This window comes from Pagrus pagrus (assembly GCF_965226575.1).
Source record: "Pagrus pagrus genome assembly, chromosome: 4".
Classification (NCBI taxonomy): Eukaryota; Metazoa; Chordata; class Actinopteri; order Spariformes; family Sparidae; genus Pagrus; species Pagrus pagrus.
In genome coordinates this window covers 3,618,506-3,631,466 of record NC_140188.1, presented here as the reverse complement: position 1 = coordinate 3,631,466, position 12,961 = coordinate 3,618,506, and the positions used below count along the sequence as shown (strand labels likewise).

Here is a 12,961-nt window from a genome sequence, read left to right as displayed (position 1 = left end):
TGATTTTCAGTTCAGTCAGTTTGAGCCGTTAAACAAACTTTGAGTATTGCTAACAGTTTGAGATGCGTGATTTCATCTTTTTTTTTTTGTGCTTTGAAGGGAATAAAGGGAGAATTTTGGTACTTTTCATTTCATCTTATATACACACTGAAAGCTAATACATCACTTTGAGTTTCTGGAGAAGTTTGGATATTCTGTAATCCACAATAACATCTTTGTTTGATGAACAAAAGACATGTAATGCCATGAATGTTGATGATAATAATCAAACAATTACTTTAGAGTATTGTACCGTTTCAAATGATCAATCAAGATTTTAAGGTTCCTAAAGCTGATAACATCTGAAATGAAGTGATGTGTCCACTTGCAGTGTGTATACTGACAGCTTTATCTCAATCTCTGTTTTAACAGTTACAACCAAGAACAACTTAATTCATAGATTTGATCAGGAATGTGAAAAAAATAAATAATACATTACATAAAAAAAAATGAAACCAAAAAACAAGCTACAGACAGGCTACATTTCAAAATAAATTATACTCTTAATATGACAAATTAACATTTTCTCCCAAACTACAAAGAAAATAATAATCGCACAACCAAAACCTTTTTTCTCTCTTTTTTTTTTTTACAAACATGGTCAAATACTTTTCAATCAAAAGATCCAAATCATATATTTTTTCTTTAACTCAAATCCACTGGATTTAAATTCAGACTCCGCTCAGAAATACACAACGATCTCCCAAACACAGTGAACCTTCCTCGCTTTGATAAGCACTTTTTAAAGTCCATCAAACGGTTTCATATTAGTTAAATTCATCTCCTGAAATGTATTTACAATCGATCAAGTAACTATAAACACTGTCGACACAGGCGGGTGAGACCCTCCAGCTCCCAACACTTCTGTATGGAGGAATGTACAGTGGCAGAATGTGTGTGTGCTCATCTGGGATTAAGCTGTTTGTGTCCTTAAATGACCTTAAACCACAGCTGAAGCTGAACCATTTGAATGGGATGCAAATGACACTTGAGTTTAATGACTGCAAACAAAGCACTTAAAGAGCGTGGGTGTGTATCTTTGAATGTGTGTATAGCTGATTGTCCTGATGTCAAAGATTAGGCCTCAACAGAGCGCTGAGCAGAAAGGCACATATATCGTCTGATGAACTGAAGCAGATTGGGAGAGAGGTTCACTCTAGTGGAATAACACCCGACTTTTCCCTGCCATGCAAACACAATGTCCAGTTTCACAGTTTATAATGAAGAATGGGGGCACAGGGAGCAAAATAAAGAGACAACAGTAAGACGCACACATCAGACGAGGGTCAAATCGTGTCTGTTATAATTCTCTGAATTAGTTTTAAAGGCCCTGACACACCAGGATGATGCTTGGTCAAAACTAAGGTCTGTGGCCCTAGTTTTTGGCCGACTGTACATGTTATATCGCTGGCGGAGCTGTGGGTGAGAGATGTCGCTCTGATTGGCTGCTCAGCGAAGCAAATCAGTGCCTAAACTCGCTTTAGCCTGTTGCTGTATTATTTATTATTTCACCCATTTAGCGCAGTTTCTTCTTCCGCCTCTTGGCCAGAAAACGCAGCTTGAGCATAACAACAGTTTGTATATCTTCAGTCCTGAGTCTTTCCAGTTTCCCCTTTTTTAATGATGATTACAGACTACTGCCACCTGGAGGTATGGCCAGTTGTTTCCTCTCACGCAGGTGCAGAACGCAAAAGCTAGTTAGCCGTTGGCTGTAGTCTTTGCGGTGTGTTCAAGTGCAGCTTTTTGGCCGAGACACAGGTGATGTGAAGCAGCACAACAGTCTGTTTGGTGTGTCTGGGCCATAACCAACTCGGAGGGTGTCAGAAATGTGGATAAAAAGATATGATAACCAGATAATCTTCCATAATCGAAGGGAAGAACTGATGAGATATCATCCATTTTGAGAAAAAAAAGACACATTTTAAAGTTAAATGAAATATCTTGGAAAATGGCATAAAACCCCTGTATTTCCCAAAAAAAAGAACAAAAATGTTTTTGCAATGACATCTCAATCAGTAAACACAACCCATCGGTTTGACCCAGGTCTGCCACGTGCACACACACACATGCACACGCTGACTCACACCTCTGCTACATCGAGCCCCCGAGATGTTGACAAAGACAGAGAAAGAAAGTGGATTTTACAAAATATACAGGTAGGAAAGTGACCGTCAGTCCATCAGCTGCAGTCTGTACCAGCAGACTGACAGACAGACAGACCGTCAGGCAGACAGACAGGCAGGTCCCGGTTTCCACAGGTAACACCACCCTGATCCAGCCCACAGGTGGCGCCACCACCTCCAGCTGCTGGTCTCATCTTCCAAAAACCCTTTGTTCAAGCAAATGTTTGATTTCAGGCCGCGTCAATCCATCAGTGCATCAACCAGTCGCTGTGCTTCTGTTCGCTTAGCGGCCAATTCCTGAATGTCAAAAGTCGCCATGGTAACCAGGTGCGACGGCACTCTACGTGAGCCTGTACAGAGTGCTGAGAGTCTGGGTGATGAAGTTCAGGAGTCCTCGGCAGGCGTCTCTCCAGTCCTGCCAGTGGGGGGCAGCATGCTGTGAGACAGAGAGAGAGAGAGTACATTTACTCAAGTACTGCACTTACTGACACTTTTGAGGTACTTTTACTCAACTACATTTATTACCTTTATTTGATAACTTCAGTTACTAGTGACTAGTGACGACATGCTGCATCAGAGCCAAAGTACTGCATTTTTATATAGTTATTGCCAGAAAATTACTTTTGATACTTAAGTACATACTTTTAATGTCAGATACTTGAAGTCTTTTACTCAAGTACTGTAATATTTTAACACTTTATCTTCAAGTATGACTTTTGAGTATGCTTTGCAATAATGATGGCTATAAAACACAGACACACTGGATTATTCCATGTCTGACCTTTTTAGACGAGCCTAAATGCTAAAAAATGCGCATTTATTGACAGAGTGACCTACAAACAGCTCGTACGACATAATAGACTTAATCTTTAACTTCATGCAAGTCAATGCGGTTCCCCATTGTCCTTGTTTACAGTTTAAAAAGACACTGAAGTGAACCTTGATATCCACAAAGATACCGAATCCTGTAAATGTTTGATTGTTTGGGCTGCTGCAGCGTCTCTGAACATACATCAAGATGTGCCAAATATTTCAAAAAGACCACTTGAAAACTAAATATTAAAAACCTGATGCTGATTATTCAGTGTCTCTTAAAGACAGACGATTCGACAAGCAAAAGCATTAAATAAAATGTAGTATGATGTCATGTTTGGGGAGAGAAAGAAAGACTACATGACTGAATGGAATAATAAAGACAATCAGCACAACTCATACAACAGGATAAACAAGTGTGTCTATGTGTGTGTGTGTGTGTGTGTGTGTGTGTGTGTGTTCAGGATGCTGCTCTGAACTGCCTGAACCTCACGTGCCTGTGGTTAACCCTCCCTCCATCCTTCCTTTACAATCTCCTTCCCTCCTTCCCTCCTTCCCCTGTTCCTTTTGTTCCAAACTGCCCGCTTAGAAAAAGTGTCTGACTGTGCTTTTGGGTCGTAAACAACACACACACACACACACACACACACAGAGAGAGACAGACACACACACACACACCATTCACACACATAATTTCCTCAATTTCCCCTGGAGAATAAAGTATCTGTCTGTTTTTCTTGTGCACACACACACACACACACACACACAGCAGACAGACAGTTCAATGAGGGCAGCAACCCCAGAAACCTGCTACACATGTCTGCAGAGGGGATGTTACACCCTCAGAAAGTGTGTGTGTGTGTGTGTGCAATCCACGTCTGAGTCAGAGCCATGGGTGGGTGACGTCATCTTTGTTTGTGTGCAAGAGAGAGAGAGAAGTGGGGAGGTGTGTGTGTGTGTGTGTGTGTGTGTGTGTGTGTGCGTGTGTGCGTGTGTGGAGAGCTGCTGCCAACTCCTCACGCGATCTAGAGTACAGAGGGAGGGAGGGAGGGAGGAGCGGGGGAGGGCGAGATAAAGAAATAACAATAAAGTGTAACAGGCTGACAGCAGTGGAGAAAAATATGTTGATTAATCTGTGTGTTTAAAACCAACTGCTCACTGTTGTGTCTGAAAACTGCTGTTCTAATAAAGTTTACTGAATCTTAATAGAGAATGATTTATATAAAGATCAACAATAAAAAAAAAGAGAAAGAGAAAACGTTAAAAGAAGAAGAAAAAGTGAAACGAGAGGGAGAGAGGAAGGGGAAGAGAAAATCTGGCTCACACAGCTGACATCGATTCACTCTCTCTAACACACACGCAAGTATTGATCTGCCTCCACACACACACACACACACACACACACACACACACACACACACACACACGTAATAACACTTGCATGCAAACTCACATGCTCATTCATGCAAGAACACAGTGGACTGATAAGAATCAATGTGACTGCTGTATTCAAGGACACAGAAACCACAGAACACACACAACCTCAGCTCAACTCAGGTGGATGGAAAAATGTCTCCACAACAACGTGTACGTTCGCCCACATCTCTCCCGTCAACAGTTTGTTGTTTTTATCAGCTTTTTGACAGCCAACATCTCATTCACAACTTTAACTGATAAACATTTAAAATATGATTTTAGACTAGAGCTGCAATGATCAGTCAGTCAAAAGAAAACTTATTGCCAACTTTGGTAACTGATGACTCTTTTCTGTAATTTTTCAAGCACAACTGTCAAACATTTGCTGGTTCCAGCTTCTTAAATGTGAGGATTCGCTGCTTTTCTTTGTCATTAATGAATAAATAAAGAGTCTTTGAGTTTTGGACTGTTGGTTTGGCAAGAAGAAGCAATTTGAAGACATCACTTTGGGCTCTGGGACATTGGCATGAACAATTTTCATCTCCTGTTTAAACATTTTATAGATAAACAGATAAACACCGTTGCTGCCCTATCTTACCTTCGTGTTCGTGTAAGTGAGGAAGCAGAGATAACATCTAATGTTGTGACTGAGGTGAAATGGCTGTAGCTGTGGCAAATCTGCTTCTGCAGATTAAACTAAAAAGCCTCACACAACTGGGCAAAAAAAACACATAAAAAGTGCCACAAAGCCAAACATGCTACAGACGATCGACACACAATATGCTGATATCCCATATCTGCTGAAAGGGTCTTTTTATACTCATCAAAAGCTTCCTAAAAAGGTCATTCCTTCAGTGTCTATATTAATCTATATAATATAGAGCTGCAACAATTAAACAATCAATCAATTAGATGCAAACAATGAAATAAATTGCCAACGATTTTTACAACTGAATGATCGATCTTTTTTTAAAGCTCTCTGATTCCAGCTTCTTAAATATGAATATTTTCTGGTTTCTTTCCTCCTCTGTGACAGTAAACTGAATATATTTGGGTTGTGGACAAAACAAGACATTTTAGGACGTCAGCTTCAGTTTTGCCATTTTCTGATATTTTATAGACCCAACAGCAACAACAGATTAGTCGGCAATGAAAATAAGTTAGTTAGTTGCAGCACAAATCTACATAATTCTCTTTTTTCTCTCTTCTCCCCTTAAAACTTAAACAATTCAAACTAACTAACTTAAGTCATTATTAAACCATCAATAAATGACACCTCTAAGCCCCGCCCCTCCTCTTACCGCTCTGTGGAGAACTGTGGCGTTGAAGTCGTCTCCGATGGCCCTCAGCTGGTTGGCCACTCTCCTGACCTCCAGCTCCTGCACTGCCTCTTCCCTGGGGGCGCGGTGATGTGGTGAAGCCCAGGATGGGTGCTCATTCTGGGGCAGCAGGTCAGGCAGAGGTCCCTGCCGGCTGCAGGCCTCCTGGAGCTCCTCTCTGTCCGAGTCTGCAGCAGGAAAGACAAAATAAATTCAACAATTAGGATATTTAAGGAAAAAAAAGCATTTCTCCCTCTCTATCGTTTAATTTTCACCTTTGTTCTTCCTCATGTCTGACTCTGTCTCTGTCTGTGTTTCTCGTGAGAACAAACATTCATGTATGAAGAGACAGAAGCGCAGAGCCTCTGGTTATGCTTAATTGATTCTTAACAAGCAGCGTACATTAATAGCCTCGTTACACACTCAGTAGACAGTTCAAGTCAGGGGAATCTTTGCACACATAGTAACACATGGGCAGGCTGTACAGGCCAGGCTGCCAAGCAACAGAGACCTGTTCAGCGAGCAAACACACCAGAACACACCCAAAACACACACACGATATCACACACAGACTTCCAAGAAATCCCCCGTGAGACGTCACTGGCGGTCAGTGTGACTTTACAGGTGTCTTGCTGCAATATATAGACAATTATTTCCATAAAGGTTCAATATTTTGCTTTCAAATGTGTGCAAATGTGTGTTTTTGCTTGCATAAAGTGGAAAAAATCACGCAGAAAGAACAGGAGGAGATGAAGTGAGTTTTCATGAGATACAAGAAATGTGTGCGTTTAAACTTCTGTCTTGACCTTTGACCTTATAAATATATATAAAATATATTTACTGCACTTCCCAATGGGCTTGTTTAGTCTCTGGCACAAACACAAATATTTCTTAAGGAGCCTGACGGTCTGACTTATTTTCCTCTTCATGGAACTTGGGAGAATAATCTCTTAATCTGCTTAATAAGTCTGGTATGGAGAGGTACTGTATGTGTGTGTGTGTGTTTGTGTTTACAGGCTTTGTGTTTGTTGTTTCTCACAGACAGATACCTGCGACGTCTGTCTGGTCTCATTAGCGTGATAAACAGACCTAAAACTTCTAGAGATTATGATTTTTTGGAAGCTTCTGATTCTTCTGATTCAATCATTTTATGGCTGTTTCAGAAACAGTATTAGTTTGTTTACTGTTTATTTGTGCTTTCTAACTTGCTTCTTTAGTTATTTTTCTTGCTTAAATTTGTTTCTTCAATCCGATAAATCCTATTTAACAATGTAGAAGATTGTCCGCATCATAACTGCATGAAATCCAGAGTACTGACACAAATTGAAAAGTACGACCCAAATCTAATTGAATGGCACGGTGATCTTGTTATTTCTCTTGTTTGTTTATCCTAAATTACACTGCATTAAATCTGAATTTCTGTCTCCGTCACATAGAAACAAGCGCCCCTGGCAACCACAGCATCTGCTTTGCTCAGAGGATTACAGCTGATCCTTTAAAGATGCAGGTGACCAGACAGAGACGGAGAGAGAGAGACGGAGAAAGAAAGAAAAAAAGAAAGAAAGAAAGAAAGGAGAGAGCGCTAGAAAAAAAAAAACAAGTGGAAAACCCTGGCTTGTTGCCAAGGTAACTCTAAGGCAGCGCTCCTGGAGAAGTTTAAGTGTGATTGGCCGACAGAGCGCGGGGCTGAGCTGTGATAGGGTGGACGGGAGGGAAGGGGGCGGGGCCGGGGATGAACCTGTCTGTGTGATACGCTGACAGCCTGACAAGGTGACAGAGAGATCCACTGACCAGTCACATGAGGGAGGCAGGAGAGACGGTAAAGATCACAACAGACTAAAGCAGATACACGAACATGATGGGACTGAAATCCCCCAAACTTCTGTTGTTCCTCTACCAACAGCCCGACAAACAGACTGATTCACTGAGAGACAAAACTATTATTTATCAAACATCTCACCGTGTTAATATTTTGTGAATGTACCAATAGTCAGCACTACAGTATTGTCACAATATCGTCAACAAGGTATTTGGTCAGAAGTATCTTGATATTTCATTTTGTAGCACAGCCCTAATATTTGTGAAGTGCTTCAGAGAAGATTTCTAAACGCTGAGCTATAAATCCGATGCTGTGATGGAGCTTTAAAAACAGCGTGATATTATTTTACGGCCCCACCGCCCAGCCCTAATTACAACTGACTGTGTGACTGTGTGACTGTCTGACAGCGTGACATGCCAGCAGGTTTACAGATAATCTTGATTAAGTGACAACTTTACACCGGTTATCCACATCGTGTGCCTAATACCTGACTGAATGACTCACTAATAAACTAATTAGCTAATTACAGTATCTGACTGACTGTTTATTCTTCCACATGAGCTTCCACAAAGTGTTTGCTCGACCTTAAGCTTCAACTAGGGATTATTTTCACTGTTGATTAATCTGGAAATGATTTTCTCGATTAATCAATTGTTGTTTGGTCAATGAAATGTCAAAAAATGGTGCAAAATGTCAATCAGTGTTTTCCTAACCCCAAGATGACGTCCTCAAATGCAACTATTTAATTAATTGTCAAAATATTTGGCAATTAATTAAATAGTTGCGGTACTAGCAACAACCACATAAATGTACAAATAAAAATGTTGTGGTATCAATCCATGAAATAACTCTTTGCTACCACCATCATTTGAATTCCTGCTCTGAAAAACAGCTTTAACCCACAGAAAGAAAAACACACTTGTCATAAACACGGGGCTGAAAAAAATAAATAAAAACAAACAAAAATTTTCAAAATTGCTGTTGAATAGTGAGATCAATGAAGGATCATTCAATGTTTGTTTGATTAACTTTTTGACGCACACCTTATTTTTCATCTCTTTCATGTTCCTGTGAACAGAACAGTGAAACTGCTTCTGACTGTTTCTCTGCCTTACTGGTTAATTGACTCATTGATTAGGAGACTTGTGGATTAGTGTCTGACTAATTGATTAACCAGGCTGCTGGGTAGATAACTGAATAATTGACCCACTTACTAACTGGATAACAAACAGACTCCCTGTTTGACTGATAAGCCTGATTAAAAACTGACAAACTGGCTTTTCTCAATCTGACCATTTAACTAACAAACTTAACGACCTCACTAATAAACGGCTTAAAATGAGCTTTCTGAACGGACACAGTTCCTGTTTGTTGTGACACACTGAGGAGGACTTCTGACTGGGTGACTTGACTTTGTGCTGCCTAGCTGAGTCGCTCAGAGTGGCAGGAAATGCTGCACACTGTTTCTCATTGCAGCCAGCAGGCAGAGGACAAGTCTGAACATGTCTGATGCACAGCTGACCTACAGCTGAGCCGGAGGAGGAGGAGGAGGAGGAGGAGGGGAACTTATCTGTTTACATTACTTCAAATCTGTCATAACACATTGGATCAGTGCCAACATTTAAACCTGCCTTTCCTGAAACCCGCTGGGCTGCTGCTGCCACCTGAATTTCCCTTTCCATCCCTCCAGGATACTGAATGTTTAGACTGACTCAACATGATCCATCCCAGGATAATACATGATGCACTCAAAGCTCTCCTGTTTTGACTAAACACTAGAGCCCAAATCAAACAAACTGTGAAATCATTGACTCACTGATAGTGAACTACTTGACACGTAAATCAACAATTTATAGACATTTTTACCAACCAGATGGACAGCTTTTTTCGCCCGTGCTGATCAAAAGTCAGGTGAAGTTTTCATCAGCATGTGGGCGACTTGATAATGACATTTTTTGTGAACTTATCCTTTATCTCCTCTATTTGACAATGCATAGCCAAGAAAAAGGTGCAAAGTCGATGAACGTTTGCCCAAATTTGATACAAATAAAGGAAGAGAGTTTGTTTTCCCGTAGTAACGTCTGTGATTGCAACCTCGCGAACACAAGACAGACATTATTCTTCGTCTGGTGAACAAAACCGGTTTGGCCTGTTTTACTGTCTGAGTCTTTTGCAGCTTCCTGATACACCAGCTGGATACAAGGCCAGTCTGCAGCAGCAGAGTCTCGTGTTATTATCCCTGTGACAGCTGTAACACATCTCCTCCTCCTCATCTCCTCATACTGTACTCCCCCCTTCAACTGCCCTCCATCAACACCGCCCAAACAGTCTCCTGTCATGGAGATACAGCCGCGGGTGTACATGACTCTCCTGCTAACTGATAACTTCAATGTTTATTTAAGGGTGGAGGTCCGAAAGGCAAACTGAGCTGTGGCTGACGTTTAGCACTGTTTTGTCAGAACCTGCACCCACTGCTGCTCGTCTGATATATCTACAGCTTGTTCCTGCGGTGGTGAACCTGCCAACATCGGCCATAAATCAATGTTGGCCCTGTTGCTGCTCGTTCTGGCAGGATAAATGATTACTGACATGCCCTGATACAGATCTTGGTGTTACATTTGCCCTTTCCCTGTCAGTCATAACAAAGGGAGACGTAACCCTCATGGTTTTAAAGACACCATGCCACAACTCACTTTCTAGTAAGATTTTTATCCTCCACTTAACATTGTTTTTAAGCTTCTTCAGCACAGTTTAATTGGTTATAAGTAAACACCATTATCTTACCTGTCTGCTCTCCTGAGTTGCCTCCACCTCTCTCGTCCCTCTGATTGCAGGGTGGCGAAGACGGAGGCGTTGGTGATGGCAATAACGCAGGTAACTGCTGGTGAGACTGGGGCTCATCCTGGCCCTCTGGGTGGGGGTAAGGCAGCGGGTACGAGAGATAGATGGCCTGCAAAGGGTGCAGATGGTGGTGATTATGATGGAGGTTCATGGGACCGGTGCCAGTCCCAGAGCCGGTGGTGATGGTGGTGGTGAGCAGGCCCGGCCAGGTGTGGAATGGACGAGGCAGCTCCATGCGGCAGGTGTTGTGGCGAGGAAGAGGGCCGTTTCCTCCTCCTCCGGTCTCCCCGGCGCTCTCGATGGTCTCTGCACGGGCCATCTCAGTAGAAGTCTGAATCACACAAGGGAAACAATTAATCAATTTATTGTCAAGTATCAAGTTAATTGCCAACAATTTTGTTAATTGATTAAACAGCTTCTTCAATGTGAATATTTCCTGGTTTCTTTCCTCCTGTATGACAGTTAACTGAATATATTTGGGTTGTGGACAAAACAACCCAACTGAGGACGTCATCTTGGGCCTTCGGAAACATTGATCGAAATTTTTTTTATCATTTACTGACACTTTATGGACCAAACAACTAATTGATAACCAATAAAATACTGGGCAGATTCATTGAACAATGAAAAAAATCGCTGGCTGCAGTCCGAGAACACATGCATGCACAAATATACACACACACCCATTAGTGAGTGATAGACAGTCATTAAGTGCACGTTTAAACACGTGGTCATCTGAGAAATACATGAGTCTTTATTCAAATCAACACATAATATGATAGTGATACAAATTTAAATGCTAATTTTTAAATATAAAACAATTAAATTAAATCCAATAAGAATTATGCACAATTATATTTTTACTCGAGAAAATAACCACTGAATAATCTGATTTTTTTTTTTTTTAATGTACATAAAACGAGTATTTTTCGGTATAAAACATAAATCCGGTTCTAATTTTAGCACCATTGTTGTTTTTTTTCTCCGCCCTGCTCGTCACCACTTTGACCCACCAACCTATATCTCCTGCCGGCCGCTAGGGGGCAGCCCGGCGGCCTCCCTTTAACAGCACGAGACTCGTGTTTGTAAACAAATCCGTGCCGCCCGAGCACGAGGAAGCGCACACGCGCACACACACACACTTGGCTCGAGCGCAGCGGCGACTTTAAGCGAGTTTTAACGGCGGTAAACGACGATAGGAGGGAAATATTAACGTTTAGTCTGTTAGAGAAGAAAACAGTTTGAATAAAAGCATGACGTGAACATTAGATTGTAAAAAATGGTCAGAAACACTTAAAATCGCGCGTATTTCTGAGGAAAAGATCGAGTTTTACGTTTCAAAATGACGTAAAACATAGAAAACGAGTAAAAACATAAATAAAATCCCTGTCTTGGAAGCAACGACGGTCATTTCGTGTGACTCTGAGGTGTTAATAACGACTTTATGACCATATATCACCGCGAAACATGACAAGTTTAAACTCTATTTTGAGTTTTTCTCTGTTGATCAGCTCGTTGTTCACCTTTCTGTATCCAACAAGTCGGGACCTGTCGGAAAAGTAAAATAAACACGAAAACGGTCGAAGTCAGATCAGCTGACCGGTTAATAACAAGGAGAAACCCACAAGTCGGAGTTGTGTTCAGTACCTTCCTGTGAGTGTGTCATGACCGTAAGCTAGCGGCGGGATACAGCGGGAGAGATACGGCGTGCTTTTCCCTGACAGCTGGGCAGATGATGCAACGTCGAGCTGTCAGATCCAACACCAACTTCTGCAGCAACACAACCACACAGCTCAACAACTTCACGGCACTCACTTGGTCTATCTGACGATCCGTGGTGAGGCTGTCTGCAGGTGGGAGCCAGCCGGTAACAGGTGGACATCAGAGGGGATGAGATGAGCCAGAACGAGCAGCTGATGCGACCCCGGCGAAGATCACAAGACGGTGCTACAGAAAAAGTCCACTCGGAGAGAAATGTGTCATTCCATGTCAAGTTTCCTGGTTCGGATTGTCTCGGTTTGTGCTCAGCTCGTGGTTCCGTCGCAGATTAACCCATCAAGACACAAATATTGACGGCGTGAGACGAATAACGGAGCAGCTTTGTGGCGGAGCTGTTCTCTGTCAGAGCTTCTTTACGGTCTGAGCGGGTTTCTCCGTTTTTAACGCTGATATATTTGTCAACGAAGAAGAAGAAGTAGAGATGGTATCCGGTGGGGATTTTCAAAGTAAAACACACATCACCCTTTATCGTGTTTGTTTTGCAGCATAACTGACACATAAACACTATCTTAACATGATTGTGGTTCATTAATATAGTGTGATAGTTATATATGTGTGTCAACATGCATGAAAAAATTATGTGTACGCTCTGACATGTCGATTGTCACAACATCAGATTTTCACTGCATCATAATCTCACCACAAAGATTCATAATATTATTCCGATATCTTTACAAAAAATTAAAGAATAATAATGATCATTCAACATCATCTTTAACTTTCTTTTTTATGTGTTTCGTCTCTTTCTAGGTAAGTGTTGGGAGTTGGAGAGAGTCTCCAGGCTGACCATAACTGTATAATGAGAAGTTATA

The 12,961-nt window shown here is 41.5% G+C and overlaps 1 protein-coding gene across 1 annotated transcript; it reads right to left on the bottom strand.

The window, feature by feature from the left end:
- Positions 1-613: 613 nt before the first annotated feature.
- Positions 614-12,512, bottom strand: bbc3 (BCL2 binding component 3). Its single transcript, XM_084350044.1, has 4 exons — positions 12,186-12,512; positions 10,314-10,701; positions 5,693-5,898; positions 614-2,598 (listed from the first exon to the last, which is right to left on the bottom strand). Exons 2-4 carry the CDS (start codon positions 10,687-10,689, stop codon positions 2,503-2,505), a joined length of 678 nt encoding a protein of 225 aa, XP_084206170.1. The 5' UTR covers positions 10,690-10,701; positions 12,186-12,512; the 3' UTR covers positions 614-2,502.
- Positions 12,513-12,961: the final 449 nt, after the last annotated feature.